The sequence below is a fragment of the Fibroporia radiculosa genome (assembly GCF_000313525.1).
Source record: "Fibroporia radiculosa TFFH 294 genomic supercontigs, scaffold707, whole genome shotgun sequence".
In the NCBI taxonomy this organism is placed as follows: domain Eukaryota; kingdom Fungi; phylum Basidiomycota; class Agaricomycetes; order Polyporales; family Fibroporiaceae; genus Fibroporia; species Fibroporia radiculosa.
In genome coordinates, this window is record NW_012133236.1 from 18,659 (window position 1) to 38,898 (window position 20,240).

At 50.2% G+C, this 20,240-nt stretch overlaps 10 protein-coding genes across 10 annotated transcripts; 8 read left to right on the forward strand and 2 right to left on the reverse strand.

The window, feature by feature from the left end:
• Positions 1-1,020: 1,020 nt before the first annotated feature.
• On the forward strand, positions 1,021-1,928 carry FIBRA_01558 (uncharacterized protein; the record flags this gene model as incomplete). Its single annotated transcript, XM_012323433.1, has 4 exons — positions 1,021-1,171; positions 1,225-1,560; positions 1,611-1,724; positions 1,774-1,928. 4 exons carry the CDS (start codon positions 1,021-1,023, stop codon positions 1,926-1,928), a joined length of 756 nt encoding a protein of 251 aa, XP_012178823.1.
• Positions 1,929-2,581: 653 nt separating this feature from the next.
• FIBRA_01559 (uncharacterized protein) lies at positions 2,582-3,290 on the forward strand (the record flags this gene model as incomplete). The annotated part of the gene is made up of 4 exons (XM_012323434.1): positions 2,582-2,655; positions 2,711-2,803; positions 2,852-2,884; positions 2,939-3,290. The coding sequence occupies 4 exons, from the start codon at positions 2,582-2,584 to the stop codon at positions 3,288-3,290; spliced, it is 552 nt and encodes a 183-aa protein (XP_012178824.1).
• A 1,345-nt stretch (positions 3,291-4,635) lies between these two features.
• On the forward strand, positions 4,636-5,031 carry FIBRA_01560 (uncharacterized protein; the record flags this gene model as incomplete). The annotated part of the gene is made up of 4 exons (XM_012323435.1): positions 4,636-4,670; positions 4,720-4,821; positions 4,879-4,896; positions 4,953-5,031. 4 exons carry the CDS (start codon positions 4,636-4,638, stop codon positions 5,029-5,031), a joined length of 234 nt encoding a protein of 77 aa, XP_012178825.1.
• Positions 5,032-6,029: 998 nt separating this feature from the next.
• Positions 6,030-7,437, reverse strand: FIBRA_01561 (uncharacterized protein; the record flags this gene model as incomplete). Its single annotated transcript, XM_012323436.1, has 6 exons — positions 6,030-6,211; positions 6,269-6,500; positions 6,557-6,595; positions 6,652-6,697; positions 6,762-6,960; positions 7,020-7,437. 6 exons carry the CDS (start codon positions 7,435-7,437, stop codon positions 6,030-6,032), a joined length of 1,116 nt encoding a protein of 371 aa, XP_012178826.1.
• Positions 7,438-7,856: 419 nt separating this feature from the next.
• Positions 7,857-8,408, forward strand: FIBRA_01562 (uncharacterized protein; the record flags this gene model as incomplete). The annotated part of the gene is made up of 5 exons (XM_012323437.1): positions 7,857-7,914; positions 7,961-7,980; positions 8,036-8,133; positions 8,186-8,205; positions 8,257-8,408. The coding sequence occupies 5 exons, from the start codon at positions 7,857-7,859 to the stop codon at positions 8,406-8,408; spliced, it is 348 nt and encodes a 115-aa protein (XP_012178827.1).
• Positions 8,409-8,519: 111 nt separating this feature from the next.
• FIBRA_01563 (uncharacterized protein) lies at positions 8,520-11,856 on the reverse strand (the record flags this gene model as incomplete). The annotated part of the gene is made up of 17 exons (XM_012323438.1): positions 8,520-8,609; positions 8,663-8,752; positions 8,806-9,153; positions 9,216-9,446; positions 9,502-9,684; positions 9,740-9,835; positions 9,889-10,090; positions 10,143-10,218; positions 10,271-10,439; positions 10,495-10,596; positions 10,652-10,792; positions 10,840-11,005; positions 11,062-11,127; positions 11,179-11,452; positions 11,505-11,576; positions 11,628-11,669; positions 11,724-11,856. The coding sequence occupies 17 exons, from the start codon at positions 11,854-11,856 to the stop codon at positions 8,520-8,522; spliced, it is 2,481 nt and encodes an 826-aa protein (XP_012178828.1).
• A 799-nt stretch (positions 11,857-12,655) lies between these two features.
• On the forward strand, positions 12,656-13,444 carry FIBRA_01564 (uncharacterized protein; the record flags this gene model as incomplete). The annotated part of the gene is made up of 4 exons (XM_012323439.1): positions 12,656-12,893; positions 12,946-13,124; positions 13,187-13,328; positions 13,386-13,444. The coding sequence occupies 4 exons, from the start codon at positions 12,656-12,658 to the stop codon at positions 13,442-13,444; spliced, it is 618 nt and encodes a 205-aa protein (XP_012178829.1).
• A 1,211-nt stretch (positions 13,445-14,655) lies between these two features.
• On the forward strand, positions 14,656-15,180 carry FIBRA_01565 (uncharacterized protein; the record flags this gene model as incomplete). Its single annotated transcript, XM_012323440.1, has 3 exons — positions 14,656-14,835; positions 14,891-15,032; positions 15,089-15,180. 3 exons carry the CDS (start codon positions 14,656-14,658, stop codon positions 15,178-15,180), a joined length of 414 nt encoding a protein of 137 aa, XP_012178830.1.
• Positions 15,181-15,856: 676 nt separating this feature from the next.
• On the forward strand, positions 15,857-16,659 carry FIBRA_01566 (uncharacterized protein; the record flags this gene model as incomplete). The annotated part of the gene is made up of 4 exons (XM_012323441.1): positions 15,857-16,079; positions 16,151-16,350; positions 16,408-16,549; positions 16,601-16,659. The coding sequence occupies 4 exons, from the start codon at positions 15,857-15,859 to the stop codon at positions 16,657-16,659; spliced, it is 624 nt and encodes a 207-aa protein (XP_012178831.1).
• A 1,762-nt stretch (positions 16,660-18,421) lies between these two features.
• FIBRA_01567 (uncharacterized protein) lies at positions 18,422-19,797 on the forward strand (the record flags this gene model as incomplete). The annotated part of the gene is made up of 2 exons (XM_012323442.1): positions 18,422-18,670; positions 18,727-19,797. The coding sequence occupies 2 exons, from the start codon at positions 18,422-18,424 to the stop codon at positions 19,795-19,797; spliced, it is 1,320 nt and encodes a 439-aa protein (XP_012178832.1).
• Between the last annotated feature and the right edge of the window lie 443 nt (positions 19,798-20,240).

Here is a 20,240-nt window from a genome sequence, read left to right on the forward strand (position 1 = left end):
CTCGAGTCCCAGCGCTGCCGCACCGCTGCTACCCCCTCCGCGTCGCCATTGCAGCCTATCTTGTACGCGCGCCTGATGCAGTCGCGCAAACGTCCAACAGCGGAGAAGCTCGCGGGTGTTGAAATGTTGATGGAGGTGACTGCAGCGTGCGGGGAAAGGTTGCGAGCCGCGTACTCCCGAGTACGCGCTGCAGAGTTTGACCGACGGCGTGGCCATAGTCGACGTGGCCGCCGGGCGTAGTGACGAGCAAGACGAAGGCGTCATGGCGAGCCCGGGGCGTCGGCCAGAGACGGAGAAGGCTTGCTAGCACAGTGAGTGAGCCGATTAGTGAGGGCATCCCAAGGCCATCTACTACATTCACTGACCAGGGCCTATCCAACATGCTAGCACTCAAAATATCCCCATTTCAACCATGACTGTACTATTAGCACCCATATACATGACACGGTGCTTATCGTCTCCACGAAATCTGGTACTCACAGATAATAATGGAATTCAAATTGAGAGAAAGGCGGACAAGGAGAGCCTGGAACCAGGGTGTAAGTAGAGCGTCAACTGGCGACCCTGGGGTCTTGGTGTGGAGCACAAAAGTATGAAAAACGCGATTCCGCATCTTTCAAATGGACATTGCCGCAACTTAAGGCTGCCTAGGGGAGATTAGTTGGAACTTGTACCACGAGAACAACAACGCTTCTCTACACCTACTCCCTCCCCTAGCATAGAGTACCGGCACCCTTGAAAGCCTCGATAGCGATAAGTAGCCCAGTCGTATTAGTTCTACTTGTACGGACCGGTTATCACCGCGTCTTAGCACATTTTGTTTGCTTGTTGCGGTATATAAATGCTGATTCCATCATCATCATCATAGTTGGGACTTGTAGACGCTCAGTTTGCCGCCACATTTTCCGGGTGGGCTCATACGATGCATCATTTTCCCTGTCATGAAGTCCGCGATATCACCCTCATATGAGACGCTATATGAGCTTCATTCCCTTTCGTTCCATTAGCTCATCCCGCAGAATGTCTTCCCCCGCCGTTGAGGCCTCTCGTGCTATCCTCTCCACCATCGACCTCTCAAAGTATGATCCAGAGCAGTCTAAACTGATGGACGAGAGATGTATTCTGGTGGACGAGCAGGACAGAGCTCTCGGAGCAGCGGACAAGAAGACCTGTATGTTCGTCCGTAGGAACGGGCATGTTCGTTGCATTGATAGACCTATGCAGGCCATTTAATGGAGAACATCAACAAGGGACTACTTCACCGTGCTTTCTCTGCGTTCGTGTTTCGACCGAACGATGGGAAGCTTCTTCTCCAGCAGCGCGCTACGGAGAAAATCACCTTCCCCGACATGTGGACCAACACCTGCTGTTCCCACCCGCTAGATGACTTCGAAGAGGAGAAGGTCGAGAAAGACCAGCTGGGCGTTCGCATCGCCGCATCTCGCAAGCTAGAACACGAGCTAGGAATTCCCAAGGAGCAAACACCGGTTGACGAATTTCAGTACTTGACCCGCATACATTACCTGGCGCCGTCAAACGGTACATGGGGCGAACATGAAGGTAAGTACGCGTTGTATTCGTCCCAGCTGCAGGCTCACGTACCCTACCAGTTGACTATATTCTCTTCTTGACGGCGAATGTCACCGTCAAGCCCAACCTGAACGAGATTCGCGATCATAAGTATGTGAACAAGGCTGAACTGCAGGCGATGTTCGATGATCCAGGTATTATCCTTCTTGTACTGCGTCTGATTTCGCTTATGCTTCGGTTTAGCGAATTCGTTTACGCCTTGGTTCAAGCTCATCGCGCGGGACTTCCTTTTCGGCTGGTGGGACGAGCTGCTTAGCCGCAAGGACGCCAGCGGCAAAGTTTATGCAAAGAGTCTCGCTGGAGTTGCAGACGGCAGTAAGGTTGTCAAGATGGTGTAACCTTTTACTTTTAGGAGTGACTCCGAAGCGCATACCGCGTCCTCGTCATACATGCATGGCGTAGGGGAGATACTTTCGATATCACATAATTCAAATGGTATTTTAGACACAGAATTGTTTCGCCGTCGCACACCAAACAACGCCATTGTATTAGGTGAGCTGATGATTACCGCTGTACGAAGTCATTGCGGAAGTCTGCCTCGTTAGAATGTTGAGTGGACGCATGCCCCGAACAGAAGAATCGTTGGCGAAGAGAGCGTGTGCAGCAATCCAACCACAGTGGTAGGACATTGACACTTGGGAGCATCTGTTGCGAAGGCTCAATGAGGCAACAAACACCGCCCCCCGTTCATTTCCGCCAACGGTGGGCAAGATGCATGAGGGTGTTTAGGTCCTTCCAGCCTCCCTCTGCCATAAGGACGGGTCTTTTTACGCGTCTGGCACTGTGTGGTTCAATCAGCACAGGTAAGCGCCGTCATTGGCACGACGGTGCTAATGAAGGCTGTCCGTCTTACTCTGGTATTCGTCTATTCGCAGCCGCTCAGACACAGCCAACGTATACCCTGAACGCACATATATAGGCCAACGTGAATCGCAGTGACGTTACTAACCATTCAGGTTGCATACATCTTCAATACAGCACAAACGACGGCATGGACGTTACTCCCTCGTTAGCTGCCCTAGATAAACCCCTTCACCTCAGCAATACATCGGATGTACTACCCGTGTAAGTTTTGTCATGGTATGACATGTATTCAGTCTAGCTCAGTCGTTCCCCCCAGCCACCAGGTGGACGCAGCCGGTACTATCAGCACCGCGGATGAGAATGACGACGTTCAGGATGGCATAGCGAACAACATCTCTCCTGTATCAAGGTGAGTACCTATGCTGTTATTGGTAGCTATCAGCTCACAGCAATGTAGCCCGCGCACGGGAGTTACGGGTCGATTTTATGAGTACGCTTGGTCGTTACACATGACCCACCGGCACCATTAACATTTGATTTGTAGTGACCACGATGATCGGGACTCTTCGAGCAGCGGGGACGAGTTCTCAGACGACGACGACGATGACGATGACGATCTACGTTCGAGGGGGAGACCCACAAAGACGATCGGTGCTGTACCAAGAAATAGTGCGACAGCACCCAGTCGCAATTCCTCCTCGAATGCGCGACCACCCAATGCAACAACTCAGACTTCGCAGGCACCCTCGCAACCACATGCTTCTCCCACTTCCGCACAGACTACACCGTCGAATACGCAGCCCTCCAATTCTGCCAGGCAGCCTTCACGGGGCCTTTTGAAGCGGCCTCACTCGATTCAACCGACCGGTGCGGTTAAGCACCAGGAAAGTTCGTGATGGAGTGTACGAAGGTCAGCTAATACTGTCCTGTGCCTATGTCCTGTTGGGCGTTGATAAGTGTATTGAGCTGTTGTCCATATGTAAAGGGAGATGCATTTGAGTTTAGTCTCGTCGTAGAGCTGTGCGATCCGAGGAACACTGGCTTATCATGATGGGTGCTTTTCTGAGCAACTTGAATACTCACCAGGCTATAGTATTAACTCGCGCACGCATGATATATTGTCCTCACTCTCTAACAGATTCCGCGAGCCATGTTTAGGTTCAAGGTCGACGGCGGTGGAGAGCCTCTAACAGATCCAATGCGCGGTCAGCCATTGGCCATGTAAGTTTCCGAATTATTCAAAAGACCCGACCCTGGCGGGAGCCAAGTCCTCTTGAGATCTTGCGCCAATTTTATAGCGCATCGCTCCATCATACAATGGTACGCATGCCGTAACAGGCCCGATTAGCAGCAAATGTACTGCCTGGTCTTGTCCTTAAGAACACAAATTGAGCACATTGGTAAAGTACCTTGACGCATACTCCGCGTTGCTAATGGCTGCTTGCAATGTTAGCATATGACGTGATTGTCTCCCAGTCGCGTTCAGGCCTTTGTATTTCTGCTGACAGCTGACATTTCAATGAGCACTCGAGTAACGTACGCGATCGTGAGACGCATCTCCTCACAACCCCTGCCTGATTTGCAACGCAGACTTTGTTCAAAGTGCGACTCGTCCTGCGGGTGATCTAGTATGCCGTCACTAAGGCCAAGTAGAAGCGGGTCGAACAATGGTAGTGAACCGCCTCGTGACTAGATGTGGTGCAGTGCGCAAAATTGAGAGGACTCTTACACACCCGCCCGTAACTTTAGATACACCTACTCCCGAAAAGCTCAAATGGGGTACTTCGCCTGTACACATTTGTCAAATGTGTACAGGTAGCGACTATGGATGATGAGAGCAGTGGACGAAGACGTGACATTACCGCCACTCGACTTTTGCCTCGTATCTGGATAAACCCTTAGCGATGGAAGTTCATTTCAAAAATGAGGTCTGTACAATGCTGTGAGGATCGGAAGATTACGGACGAACCTCAGGCTGTTCGGACCCCCGAGTACAATAGTCCTTGCATTAGAAACAAGGCACTGTAAAGCAGTGCGCTACTCGAGGGTTGTGGTTTGGGTGCAGCACACGTTGGGGTGCCGCATTGAGTACGAATAGCACTGCATGCTGGAGAGTGACAAGACCTCTGTGCGGTATAAATACCTGCGACGATGAGACGATAAGACACAAACTACGCTCACCGCGCAGTACAACACAACCGGAGTCCCTTATTGCAACTTCGCATCCTCCCACCCCGCTCCATGTCGGCCATGCCATCGAGCCCTATCGTGCTACCGTTGCGTCACTTGATTCATGGGCCGCTTCTCAGACTCACCCTTTTCTAGGCTCTCAATCTCTGCTTCCAATGAGGCTATAGACTTGAACGATGAATTCAAGAGCAGCCCCACTACGCCGGAAGGCGAGGAGTTGCGGATACCGACGCCCAGGTTCGTGAACCAATTTATTACGAATCACATCCGGGTTGCTAAAGCTTTGCTCCTTAGCACACCCGTGGATGATGAGTAAATCATAGATTTCCATTGAGCAATGTAATTCAGGACTGACATACGACCGACAGCGACGATGTCGAATTCATCCCAAGGGGTCGGCCAATCAAACCTACAGCCATCGTCCGTCCGAAGCCCAAACCGAACTGAAATTCATAGCGAGCAGGGCGAGGGCACACCGATGGATAGCTTCGTCTGACCTCGTCATGGACCTGTTTTGATCCCATCCCAATTATTCCATGATCTTCGTTGTCGTTTTCGTCGTTGTGAGCATTAGGTATCTTGATCTGTATCGTCCAAACATCACTATGAACAATTGGCACATTCGTGAATGCTGTGCGAGACCTCCGGACCCCGCTCACAAGCCTAAATTCGATCACTTCACCTTCGAACAGACTCACAACCACCTCTAGACCCACATTAGCGTAGTCTATGAAATTGCATTTCAAAAAAAACGCATTGCCTTATCGGACACACATGAGGCAATACAACTTGCAAATGGGGTAAACATGTCCATGGTTCTGAAGCAGAAGGATTCGCTTATGATTTTGGTGCGATAGTCCCCATCCACGGAACGCTCCCACCCAACTATTACGCATCAGCCAAACAGCACGAGATGAACCGACTGACCGACCGCTGACACTGCCTTATCTAAACCAGTGTCTGCGCCGTAAACATGGATGCATTTCGCGGGTTGTGAGGGCCAGAAGTCCAATGCTCAGTGGATTTGGTTGCCATCCATGGCTCTGTTCTCAACTGTAAGACCCTGCCGAACTGCTCGATCCATTGCATCAGAATGGCCAGTCCGTTGCTGAATGCATGGAAATTCATTACCTCGGCAGGTGTAATACTTTTTCGAAGCTTGACGTAATGCGCCATTACCATTGCACTCAAAATGCGGTGTCCTCAACAAGATTTCTGCGAGGATTGATTCCATCATCGTGGCGCCAGCAAAGCATAAACATCCCTGACAATTCATTGCGGGTATTTATCAATTTATTCATGCACATCAACTACAGTCTGATCATATCGTGCATGAGGATACATCGTTCAACGCCGTTATCTATCAAGATCATGCTTAGCACTCTAGCATCGAGGCAGATTGCGCCGCGTACCATAAAATCATGTGAGATCGGAATGAGCGAACATCATGACTTCTGACGGCCATCCAACTGCCGCATCGTGCTTCTGAATATCCAAGCTTCCTGCCGTGGACCAAACCCAAATGGTCCCCTCTTGCCCAGGGGAATGCTCCCGTCGAGTTTGAAACCCACAGTATTCAATAATCGTAACACGCATGCAAGAAAGAGATTCTTGTCCTGATCTCGCGCTAGAAAGTAGCAGCAAATCTTAACAACAGCAATGCAACGTGCCCGCGAGAACTCACGCCGGATTCCTTCTCGCTTGACCTCAATGACATGAATGCCGTCTTCATGCTCAGCATGCGATGAGATTTTCCGCGGAAAAACAGCGCGCAAGCTGGCCTCAAGTTGTTGCACGATACCGGGGGGCGCATCCAGGAGTCGTAGTCTCAGCTTTGAGCGAGAGAAAGTTATCAGAAACACTTCCACGTCGAGGTCAGGTATCGAGTCGACGAAAATCATTCGTGGAGGCTGCGGCTGCAGTCACCAGTATCAGATGGGGTTGAAATTGGAATGCAGCAATTAATACCAACGGTGTAGCCCGTTTGAACCGTCGTAAGATATGAATATCCCTGCGCAATGCGTCAAAAAAAATCAAGGACGATGTAAAAGAGTGAGCGAGGCAAACCTGTTTAGCCAAGATCATATAGAGGCGGCAAATCAATCGTTGTGCACTGGGGACGCGCACATCTCAAGGTAAATCACAGCTATGACTCGTGCTCAAAACTGGCAGCTTACAGTATTGCATCTGTTCTTGTGCTCGTCCAAGGGCTACCTGCGAATTGAACACGCCAACCGTGACCGCGGCTGTCTTGAAAAGAGACGCCTTGAGGCCACATTGGAAGGATAGCTTCGCGAAGCCCATCGAGTGTGGTCTGATAGCATATATTCTCCACACGGAGTTCGTTGGAACCAATGAACGATACAAAAAGATGATCTAGGAACAGTCATATCCCAAGTCAAATGGAAGCGCAATCAGGCTGGTGATCGACGCACCTGGAAGAAAATGGGAGGCAGAATTTGAGCGGGGACGAGTGAGGGAGTTGACCCTCTGACGAGCATCGGAGGCACTGGTTTGTCTGGAGAGTGAAACCGCACTGGCAGATGGAGCTCGGTCTCCATGTTTCTTCATTGCAGACCTACGGGGGGCTCCTGGAGTGCCTGGACGGTTGGAGGTTGTCGGGACACCACCTGTAGATGCTCCACGGCTCAGCTTCCTCCTTGCCGGTGCTGGCGTAGGGTACTGCGGCGACTGGTCATATTGTGCGGAATACGTCGAATATTGCGGAGCCACTGGCTGCTGTGGGGGAAGGTATGGGTGGTAGGGTGTGTATTGCGGGTAGTAGGTTGTCTGCGGCTGGGCGTACTGAGTAGGGGGATAGTAGCCCTGATCACTGCTGGGATAAGCTTGCATGGTGCGGTGGCGGGGTGGGTACAGTGCGAAACAGAAGAGGCATGACGGGGGAAAATAAGACTAAGTGGCCAGTGCGAAGCGCCGCAACGTGCAGGTGAACGAGGCCTCGGAGGCAGGTCTTGTGTGCGCGGTGCAAGTAGACGCGGGGACATGTGGGACTTGGCACGCGCAAAGAGCGAGATCTTTGCATCCGTCCAGGTTGATACAAATGCCGTTCATGCACACCGAGGCAGCAGAAATCATGTTCGGATAGTCCGAGCAGCAGGGACGCACCCAGTGACCCACGAGGAGGAGAGACGGCAAGCGTCTTGAGGCCGTCGTCTGTGACAAACCACGCTCTCACGCGTCTCCCGCGCGCCATTCCTCGGGCCCTCGCTCAGTCACTTGCGCTCTCCACTGACTCCATCTTTCTCTCGGCCATGGCGTCGACGTTCTTTACCTGGCTGCGCTCTCCTGCTGCTCGTGAATACTTCTTCAGTAAGTCTTCTCGTCCTCGCACAACCCACCTCTAACCAGTCTGCAGGCACCCACTTCTGGGGACCGGTGCGTGCAGCAGGTTAAACACAGGACTCTACTCAAATCTGCGCTCGAACAATAGGTCGCAAACTGGGGACTGCCGCTGGCTGCCTTGGCCGACCTGAAGAAGGATGAGGACGTTATTTCGGGGGCAATGACAACCGCCCTTGCTTCTTATTCGTGCGTCTAACTCGACGCACCTCATTCTGTATCACTGACAGCGTATTCGTAGTATGGTCTTCATGCGCTTTGGTGCGTGAACTCGCTCTAATACATGCACATTGCTTAACATAAAATTCACAGCTTGGCGTGTGCAACCACGAAATTACTTGCTCTTCGCTTGTCACGCAACAAATGCGACCGCGCAGACCGTCCAGGGCGGCCGTTTCATAAACTATTGGTACATGGGTGGCAGAGAAAAGGCACAGTCAGACAAGGACATAGTTGCAAAATAGACCATCCTTCAGGGTCGTTTGGATCCGTGGCAGAGTCCGATATCCTGGTTTACTAATTACATTATGATGAACACATATTGACTCGACAGATCGTGACTGAACACCATTACGTTACCAAAACCCGTCATCTGCGTCGCCGCCGCCCTTCTTTTTGCCTCCTTTGGTCTGCGCGAGTGCTTGTCGTTCGTACATCTCCGCAATCTGGATATGAATTTTAGTAAAGCGCCATACGACGTACGCCTTACAGCACCCACCTGCTCTGGCCCGGTCGCATCGTCGGCGGATTTATCGTCTCTGATTCTGATGAATCTTGGGAATCGCAACGATATTCCTCTTTCCTCAACCTGCACGCTGGGGCGTTAGCCAAAAAACGACAATACATGCATGTAATGCATACCAATCCCTGTGCCGCAGTATATATGGGGCTCAGACTCAGGTCGGCTGTGAGCACCTCCCACACAACCTTTGGCTCAAGCCAGACGTCCGGCTTCGCACCGCCAATTTTTATGTCGGCCCGTGCCTTCGTAGTCTCGAGTGGTTTAAGCGTATCGTGGTGTGCCTGCAAAGCCTCTTCGCTGAATCCTGTGCCAATCTTGCAGATAGTTTGATATTCCTCCGCGTCTGCATCATAACACGCGAGAAGGAATGCACCGTACACATTCGTACGTTTGCCCTTCCCATAGTACGCACCCACCACCACAAGATCGAGTGAGTCGCCAACACCAGCAAGATAGTCCTTTTTGAGCTATCGAGGATAACATGTATCAGCCTTAGGCGGTACATGCTTCTGTACCATATGGTACGTACTTTCAGCCAGTTGACACTTCTTCGGCTAGGTTCATAAAAGCTAGGATCCTCTTCCAACATCTTGACCATTAGACCTTCACACCCGTCCTTCACGCTCTCTTCCAGGAACGCTTGAATTTCTTCGGTCGTCTCGCAATCAGAAGACTTTGCAAAGTCAAACTCTCCAGGCACGCGTTGGAAATGGTCTCGCAGCAGCAGCCTACGCTCGGCAAGGGATTTCTGCAGCAAAGGCTGGTCGAGTGGCTATATCAGCTCGCAGCGCGAATCTGGTAACTCTGCAGCGTACCTCGCCATTCAGATAAAGGAGGTCGAAAGCAAACAGGCAGACGCGGACTTTGATATCTTCCACCTTGACATCTTTACGCTTCCGACGACTGAGTTCTTGGAAGGGCATCAATTTCCCCGTGTCTTTGTCAATCGCGACTGCTTCAGCATCCAAAACGAAGGATTTTGTGCTTTCGTTGATGCACTGACGAATAGCCCTTGCTACATCATCTGAGGAAGCGGAGGCATACAAGACTTACGTTAGGGAGTTGTTCCATGAGGTCAGGATATTTCTTGCTCATATCTTCAGAATTCCTGCTGAAGACTCCGACCGTGCCATCTTCCAGCTTGTGAACCTATGCACAACATAGTTGAGACGCTGTTGATCACAGATATCAATAATACATACCTGAGCACGTTCGCCATCGTATTTATACTCGCAAGTAAATCGTTTGTTTTCGAATCTGTCGAGTACCTCCCCAATCGCCTTGGTTGGCTTGGCAAGCATAGGTTTGAGCGGGACACCTGGCGTGAGTTTACACTTCTCTCGGAGTTTATCAATGCCAGCTTCTAGAAGAGCAGGTACAACGAGATCGTAGGTCGGAAGCTCGCTATAATGCTTATCAGTAGCAGTCGATGTATTCGAGAACCAGAAAAACATACCTGTAAACAGATTTGACAACGTTCGCACTCTCCTCTAGCCGGGCTGTGAGCTTCTCGCTGTTGATTTTCTTGTTCGCTAGGTGGGCGTTTCAAAACTCCACAATTATACGTGAATGAAACACACGTACCTCGCTCCTGCTCAGCTAGCACGAAGGCATGTGCGAGAGCTACCAGCACAGTTCGCTCTGCGTTTCCTATACGAAGTTTACCTTCCAAACTTCGGACGATATACTTTGCTTCGGAGCCTTGGCACGCAGCAAGGAGTTTCGTGATGATCGAGACTTTCTTATTTTGCGACTGACGACCGCATTCTTAATCAAATTATCACATCGGCCTGGTAGACGGGACTAACCGAGTGTCCAGTGCTAAGCGCAATGTCTTTGAGATTCGTGAACACAAAAGGGACCGTCAGCGGTTTGGGCTTGAAGAGCGTCTTCTGGCTGTTCTTCGAGTTCTAGGAACACATGTCAAGCGATGCGACTCGCACAAATCCTAACGGTGGAACCAACCATCGCCACAAGGCCTAAGTCTCCTTCCTTCTTCAACTCTGATTTTACAACGGCGAGGCTGCGACCGGTCGATTCACCAATGGCTTTGATGAGCAGGCTCTCACCAATTCCGAGCTCAATGCCGATGTAGTCGGGGCTCAACTAGGATATCATAAGTCCAACCACCCATCACGACATACATCACTCACACGATTTATACAAAGGTAGACTGCCTGTAGCATAGATTCTGTATCTCCCTTGGCACTCCGCTGGATCACTAGCAGAAAGAAAGCGGTCAATAGGGCCGTCTTCTCTAAACGTTTCGTCGTGGCCTCGATAAGTGAGAACACTTTCGTAAGTGCAGCATACGGGATGCTATTACGTAGAGCATTAGCATAGCGTCTCTAGCTTGCGGAAATTCAGAGACACACGGCTCGCCAACTTCCCAGCCCCCGGGGATGTCTACTTCTTTCGTTCGTGAGAGTGCGGCTTCAGCACTAAAGAAATCACATGAGTGTGTCGAAGAAACATCGAGGACTTTATCATACTTCTGCGAGGCAGCACCATCTTCCTCTTCTTCGAGCTCTTCCGCATCATCACCCTCACCGCCATCAGCATCTGACGACGTACTCTCTTCTTCCGGAGCTATGGTTTTTGGACTTGAATCGGATCGCACGACCTGCTTCCCTCTAGACTTCGCTGATTTTGCCTCAGTGCGGGCCTCTATGTTACGCGAAGTGCGCTCTGACGCTACAGGTGCATCAGTATCGCTACGCGAGTCTGCAGGGGCAGGCTTAGACTCGGGAGATGCTGGTACTGGTGCTGTGTTTCAAATAAGGCGAAGAGTACAACGAATAAGAGCGGACCCACTTACCTGATGGTCGATCCTCGTCATCTGAGTCTACCACTCGACGTTTCTTCAGCCTCGGCTGCTGTGCTTTGGATACTAATTGACGAATTAGACCTAGAAGTGGAGAGCATTACTGCGGAACCTCACCATCTGGATGGAGCGGCGACTGTTTACGCTTCCCCGAACCCTCTGCCAAACCAGAGCTTTACTCGATGATTGCGTGAAGCCGGCCGCAGGACATACCTAAGTCCTCCGCGCTCCGGGAAACAACTTCCTTCTTCACATCACGAACTAGTTCTTCCCGCTTAGACTTACTACCCCACGCCTCCTCGAGTTTGGATTGCTGAGGGGGTGCTGGCTTAAAACTCGAGGGCATTTCGAAGAATTTGCCTGCCACACCGATTTAATTCAGTATTTACGTGCCTGAAGCATAGGAACTACCGAGGGTTTGCTGCCTTCCCATGCGAATGTCGGCTGAGGTGGTGAATTTGCGCAAGCTGAGGCGCGACGAGACGCGACGCGCGACCGTTTGGACGCGTACTGTCGTGACCGTGACAAACATAAGTTACTCGACGCGTCGTGCGCGCGTTCGTCCTGTGCGCCGAGTTCCAAAGCCACCAGCTCCGACTCTAGCCGGGCAGAGCGCTGCGCGTCCCATGTAGTGCAGCTTGCATAGATGGGATACTCTAATAGTCACAAGTGTGGGCGAGTGCATGTCACCAATTGCCTCCAAAGACTAACTGTGGTGTGATTTGGGTGCGTCCATATTCTATTCCTCTTTAGTTTTCACCTCAACCTATTGGGGTTCGGGCACACCACGCCGCACTGGTGGTGAGCTGTCGAAAACATACACTATCCCATCCTCATGCACAGCCACTCGGAGCTTCTGCCTCATCGACTCTCGCTTACTCGCGGTAGATTGGTTTGATGAAGTTACCCTTCCCTGCAAAGCTGGACTCGACAGTCCTAGATACTGCCATCATAACGTCATGTTGCCAAGTCGGACATCCTCACACGGCAGTATAAGCCCGAGATGTTCTGGATCACCTGTACATGTTCCTGAAGGCTTGAAGTGCGAATGTCAGGATCCGATGTCAGAAGAAGAAAGCATAAAGATGAGCCTTTGATGGTGCGCAAGGCACTGGTGATTCACAGACTAATTCTGAGTCGTAGTCATGTTCGCCCCTCTGTTGATACTGTCTCTGGGTTTATGTGCCTCCGCTGCCGCCCTCAACCGTCGGGACACTATCAACTGCACGACCATACACACCGGCCCTCTGGGGCTATTCTCTACCAACCAAACCGCTGCACCGCTCAATCCCGCCGGTGTCAATGCCTCTTTGTACTTCTGGGATACCAATCAGGCGGTCCTCGTAGAGGGAGGTGTCGCTCCGGAATTTGAGTTCCAACGTTGTGCGTGCGCTCAACATGTCTTGAGTTATCCGACCTGATTACAGTCCTGTAGGTGATAGCGAGTACATGGGTTATCACACAGTGTTCAACGGCTCAACGGTGACGAGTTACGGACATCTTGTTCCCGTCGCAGAAGAGGCCTACTCGTGCATCTTTGGCGGAATATTCCTCATTGCAATGAATTCAGCTTGTTACTATACCGATGATTCTAGTCAACAAGAATTGTATTGGGTGAGTTTCTCTTGCGTATGTGTTGATCGGAAACTCAAAATTGACGTGGATTTGCCGTACAGGCTCTAACCAACGACACTCTATCGAACACACTATCAGTCTCTTTCGTCGGTGTCACTGCCAACGGGACAGCTTTAAACTACGAGGACGATTTGTCGTACTACTATGCCATTGGCTCCTACCAAAATCAATCGGCCATTTTGGGTATTTTGAATTCGTTCTAATGTTTGTACAGCATTTTTCTGACTGCTGTGCTCCTAGCTGTGGGTTCGCCGGAGCCTAATGCCACGTCACCGTACGAGCTGCGCTTTTTTAACTAGTCTTGGGCCTGGAACTAAGTTTTCAATATGTTTCGCTATTATAATCCTCAAAGATCTTGCGGCGACACATTAGTTATCATCGCGTGCGGATTATGGAAACCTTATGGTCCAATTCAATAACCCATTCACCTGGACCTGAAGTATGAAGAGCCTTGTTATCTAGAGTCAAAAGTTGTGACATGCTCAAGAGGTATCCTGTGGTTGGACCTCTTCGAGGAACATTGGCTTCGGCAATTGAGTATGTTCCATCACGGGTGAGTTTTATAGTGAAGCAACAGCAGCCAGCTTCCACAAGTATTGTTCTATACTGCGTGATTCACATTGTCCACAGACTAAGAGATCTAAGTATTGAGGCGACGATGCAGTGCATTCGATGATGATAATTCCGTTAAGCTCACGGTACGTATGCAGTGTCACATACATTGTACATCAGCTCGCCCTGATCAATACCGGCTGTGATATCAGTAGTGCTGACGGTTGTATCTATGTTAGCGATGTTCATCGCAACATAAAATCAGACTATGATCGACTTCCCGGCTCGTATACTACACAGCAGTCGTGAACAGTGATCATGATGAACCGCACCTTGACAACTTCAAGTTGCAGATTGGTAAGGAACTCGACAAAGATTGAGCCCAACAATGGTCCTAGTAGGATGTAAACTTCGTACCCGTCTTGTCGTGTAATCAGTACATTCTTCGTAGCTGCCAGTGGATGGTACTAGTATCAAGAGGCATAAAATACGAAACTTAGATCTGACATTTGACATGATATCAACAGATGGACTCTATCACGCTTCAAGACGCTGTGTCCATAGATATAAACTCAAATATCGAACGAGGGACAATTGCCCACTTCAGCACCGACTTGACTTCCCAATAGGCACCTACAAGAGAGATGTTTGGAGTTTTCCTTTTCATTTTTTTCGAGGTATCTATCGCCGTAGGCGTACTCGCCACGCGGGACAATGTCTCTTGTAACACCATCTATGTAGGCAAGCTCTTGGTGGGATTTATGCCTCCTTTCCATGGGCACCCAGTGCAGCTTGATTACCCCTGGAATGTATCCGAACCAAATGCATTGCTCTCCGTGATCAATTCTCCGCAGCTGTCGCCCGAATTTGTTTTCCAAGAATGTGAGTTGGTTTTCCACTGTATCATCAAGTACGGAAGAGCTAATGCGGAATGCATGATTGAGGTAATAGCACCTTTATGGGCTACCAAACCACGACCAACGGCACTACGACGACCAGCTACGGCCATATTGCCATCCGTTACCAGTCAAATAGCTGCCTTACTGTTGGCAATTTCTCCGAGCCTCATTCATCATACCTCATTCGAAGTAGCGAATGCAGCCATGAGGACAATGCTTCACAGTTGGAACAGTATTGGGTGAATGCAACATCTAAACATAATACCTAATGTCTGCTCACCACAACTTATTCAGTCTCTGACGAACGCGAGCCTGTCGGGATCGCTTATCTTGGATTTTGTCGGGGTTTCTGCAGATGGCTTGACCATCAATAACAGCGGAAACCTATCTTATGCGATTTGGTATCGTTTAATCGATGATCTCCAAATAGTATCAGGTAAGATTTGCTTGTCATATCAAAGCGTACACTTTCACGCACTTATTGGTTGCTAGTCGCATCTGTGAAGGAGCCTGGTGTACAAACACGACAACGGCTTCGATTTAGTACAACGTTCGACAATGCGGTGGAGTGGTACAGCTTGTAGCCTTTTTGTTTCAATATACGTAGACGATAGACGATCGGACATACTTACATATCAAAGTACCCCTCTGAATGGAGTGGACGGAGTCTCAGCCAGGTGTAAGTAATACCTCAACTGTCAGAAAATGACGCGCTCGGACAGCAAACGGGACCGCAAAGAAATGATGCCTAATCTTCACATCAGCATTGCCTTTATGTCAACGTCACTGAGATCCCGTTAGGTTCGCAATTTGCTGCCGGCCTGCGGTGCGCAGACAACGTCACGCCGGTGAGCGTTTGTACGCGAAGCCTGCAACACAGAAATCGACACTCTTCGTCCAGTCTCGAAGACAGATACTCGACTGGCAGAACATTGATTGAGCCAACGTTTTGACACCAATGGATGTATCCCCAGGTCGCAGTCGTGAAGCTTAAACAGTGAAATCCAGTCAATCCTGAGTCAGCTGAGGGCGGCATTTGCGCAGTTCAGAGTCGTACCTCGACTGTCATCGCCCATCAAAGATTAGCCTCGGTCTGTCAAGACACGATTCTCCGTTGAGTTTCTCGGACATGGAACGCCAGCCTGTGAGTCTCAAAGTACCAGAGACGTATATAAGGTTGGGTGAATCCTGATTGACACTTACCTTCTCGCAAAAAGTTGTCTTGCTTCAAGCGATTAGTACACTCACTAGCACGACGTAATGCTGGCTGTTCTTTCGCTCGTCTCCCTTGCGGTCTCTGTCCTAGCGACTCCCCTCGTCAATAGGGAAGACGTATCATGCGAAACGATATACAGTGGAGGACTCCTATGGACGTCCAAAACCTTTCCAGCGGGAATACCAGCCGGGTTTCAGTACACGTCCCAAGCTAGCGCCTTTCTTGCACTAGAATCCGACTCATCGATCGAATTCGCTTTCCAGCAATGTAAGCTCATGCTCTATGCAGCATCGTTTGGATTTTAGGGCGAATGCTGATCACCATCTTGTATTCATCAGGTGATAGCTCCTTCATGGGTTACCAGACAACCAGTAATGGCACTGCGACGGTCAGCTACGGCCATATTGCTATTGTCGACAGTGCCCAGACAGACAGTTGCCTAACCACTGGAGGCCCTACTGTAGCCGGGTCGCCTTATCTCATCCTCAACGATGAGTGTCTGTATGAGGACAGCTCGCTGCAGCTTGTGCAGTATTGGGTATGTCAGTCATCGGATAAAACACTGAACAAAGAACCTAACTAGTAATGGGAAAAGTCTTTGACAAATGATAGTGTGACGGGGAACTTGTCCATCGCCTTCATTGGGGTCTCCGCCAGCGGGTCGACTATTGGGGACAGCGGTAACCTGTCGTATCCATACGGAATCTGGGATTTTGATTCTACGCCAGCGATCACAAGTGAGAATATCCGAGAAGAACGTGTTCACGCTGCTGATACATCTTTTGCAGCCGTATCCTACAAAGAGGCTGGTGTTCCGTCAGATTATCAAATATACTTCACAAGTTAGGTTCTGAGTTACGAACGTCTGATATCTACGCGATTGTTGCGGGGTCGGTCATGTCCTGTAGTGCACTTTGATCTGACTTTGATTTAGAACCGGACGATTTACGTTTGCACATATTCTGAAATGTTGATTCGCTGAAATGCTCGTTCTTGTGCAGATCAGATGAGTGTGTTTCCGAGATATTGATTCGTCTATATACTTGATACTTGTGGAACGTTAAATTTGTGTTCAGTGAACAGGACGTTTGAAGTTTGAACAGTCCTAGTCACCCCGCACGGCGCGTGATTTGCGCGTGATCGACAAATCAAAATATCTAAACATTTCGCAGACGTCCAAAGACTCGCGCAACTTGACAGCCCCGCTGGTGTCTTTGAGACCTACTCCACTTTGACCTGACTCTACAGCATGCAGAGTACCAAAGCTACCATCTGGCGCATATCTGGGTTACCTCCAGAGCAGGGGAAGCACGACACAAACATCCAGTGAACACGCTTCTGACAGTCGAGTCCAAGATATCAACTTGATGTTAACGCTCGGCGGTTGTATCGCCATTTCCTGGCAGCATACATTTGTATTCCACTGGCAACATGCTAGCCTGTTGACTTGTTGGATGCTGGAGGCGAGAAGAAGCAGCTTGGACCCAACTCTGCGTCATGCATCTGGTCTCATTCCCAGACATGTTGCCTTCGCGTCATCCGTGCAGATAGAGCTCGGCGCAATTTTGTATACACCCCGACCAGCATTGGGATTTGAGAGGTCAGTTACGTTTTCTCATCAGCATGCATCTTCGTGTCTTGATGTTCCTAGAGCGTTTGAACTCGCTGCATGCGACCTTCATTACTACTAAATTGGTTCGCTGAGCAGGGTTCAGTATCAGCTGGTTCACTAGTTTTCGCTTCTATCGTGTTGCTCCGTATTGCCTGCTTCTCATGCCCCAGGAGCATAACATTCTACTGGTGCCTTCATCTTGCTCAACTGACTACCTCATGCTCCTTTATCAGCTACTGTTCGCTTCAATCGTGCAGGATTAAGAATTGGCGGTGTGCTTGTTCGGCCGGAGATAGCGATATCTGGAGCCAAAGATTGGAGTCAAAGGGAGGGTATAGAGCTCTTCACAGGTGCCAAATTCCAGCGGTATAGCTTCATACGATAGGAATGGTAGGACCCATTACAATTACTACTATGTGGCATCGATTTTCATCTGTGGCATCAAAACCCTGACTGTCCCTTGCCCATCAATCACTAGGGAATATAGCTACTTCAATGTGACGGATAGAATTTGAAAGGTGTGAATCGCCTTGATTGCAATTGGCTACTCAATTCTTTTGGGTACTAGCGACGTCAACCGCTGAACCTTCTGAAGGTCGACGGCTGCCTTTTCCCTCGCCGAAGGCCGAGTGGGGTGGCGTCAGCGCACCATCTGCATACCTCTTCTGAGAGCTTCTTGTGCGTTATCGACAATGGGAGGGGCTCGACTTGGGGTTCGAAGTGTTCTATGTGATCGGAGTAGTGTTTAGTTCGACATTCTCAGATACTGAGCCGACAACTTCAACTTCCCTGCTTGCTGCCTGACACATTGAATATAAATAATGAATATTGTCACAATATTATCACAACCCTCGTGTAGGTTGACGCCCTGAGCTCAGGACGCATATAAGCAGACGGAGAGCTCGCATCTGGATCAGTACCGCGCCTTCATTCGAGTTATCGGTGAGTACTTCCCTGCGCACATCTGTCAGAGTATTGACACTTTCCTCAGATCAATATGGCTCAACTCTTCGTCGCTCATCGCGTCGGTGGGTGGTTACCTCAGGACCACTCAGTCTTACGAGCATGGCTCGCCGACAAGATCAAGGCTCTTGAAACGTTCGATGGCGTTTTTGACCCCGTCATTACGGAGTTTCAGGAGCTTATCGAGAATAACCCAGAAATTTATCAAGGGTTCCATCGTATGTTCGATGAGGTTCCCGCCAAGCCTCCTTACAACAACGATCCTACCGGTCTGCAACCACAAGTACGTCTTGTCGCGTATAACTACCATGTCGATGAACCTCACAATATAGTTCACAGGTCCGCGATTACATGACGATGTTGAGGCTTTTCAACGATGTGATTAAGAAGGCACCCGAATACTACGTTAACCCCGACCTCACGAAATCAAACGGATTGATTGGTTTTCCGATCAACGCTATCCTCGACTGGCCGATGGGTACAACTTCGGGCTTTACTACGTTCATCAACCCCAAGGTCAACGCCATGTTCGCCAAAATGTTCCGAGTATGGACCAAGTTTCTCCAGTCCCCGGCGTCGTGCAACGTCCTGGTGACCACCGAGCCGTATGGGTGGTTCAGCCAGGCTGCCGTCACACAAATGGAATTGGGCAAGCCTTTCGATCAGGTGTTCGTTACTAAGTCCCCTAACCCGGACGAGCATTACGGGTATGAATCCTGGGATGATTTTTTCACCAGACAATTCCTGCCAGGCGAACGCCCGCTTCCTCCTCAGGTCCTCAGATCGTCTCAATCCGACGCTCTTATTACCAGTGCGTGCGAGTCGGGCGTTCTTCGCATCCGGCACGACGTCAATGCGCGCGATCAGTTCTGGCTCAAGGGGCAGCCCTACTCTCTGTACCACATGCTCAACGACGACCCCTTCGCAGAGCAGTTCGTCGGCGGGACTGTGTACCAGGCGTTCCTCAGTGCTATGAACTACCATCGCTGGCACAGCCCCGTCAACGGCCAAATTGAGAAGATTGTCCTGGTCCCGGGCACGTACTACGCAGAGGCTCCTTTCGAGGGCTTCGAGAACCCAGACGGCGGCCCCGATCCCGCCGCGCCCGATCTCTCTCAGGCGTTCATCACCGCGGTGGCCGCCCGCGCGCTGGTTTTCATCAGAGCGAACGACCCGAAGATCGGCTTGATGTGCTTCATAGCCGTCGGGATGTCCGAGGTCTCGTCGTGCGATGTGACTGTCAGGGAGGGCAATGTGGTCAAGCAGGGAGACCAGCTCGGGATGTTCCATTTCGGCGGTTCAACTCACTGCTTGGTCTTCCGGAAGGATACCAATGTTATCTTCGAGGACTTTGTCAAGATGAAGGATGCGAAGGTCAAGCTCAATGAACTGATTGCCCATGTTGAGTAGACGGGAGGCCTTCAGTATCGAATGTCCCTCTCTCCACCAAGCTGTAATAAATACTGTAAGATACGTATGGAGATCGACAGTAGCATGTATTTGAATTTGTTCGCGATATCAAAGTTGACAGTTCTAGCAATTGTACGATCATGCCAAGGCAGGACCTACTGGCCACACCGCAGGCCTGGACGTGTTGAGTACACTGTTCGCTCTTCCGGCAGAGCAGATTCTACTTGTTTGTACCGTAGATGCTTGTTCTTCTAGTTCCGCAGCTTGAATTGCACACACCTCGGGTAAGAGTGTTGACTTATAACGATGATAGCGTCAGCAAGCCCAGTACACACAATTTTACTAGCAGACTCTAGCTAGACAATTTCAAAGGCGGGCACGCAACTCTAGTGTGCGGGGGCGTCCGCAACGTACTCCCAATATCGCTTCGCACTCGCTCTCCG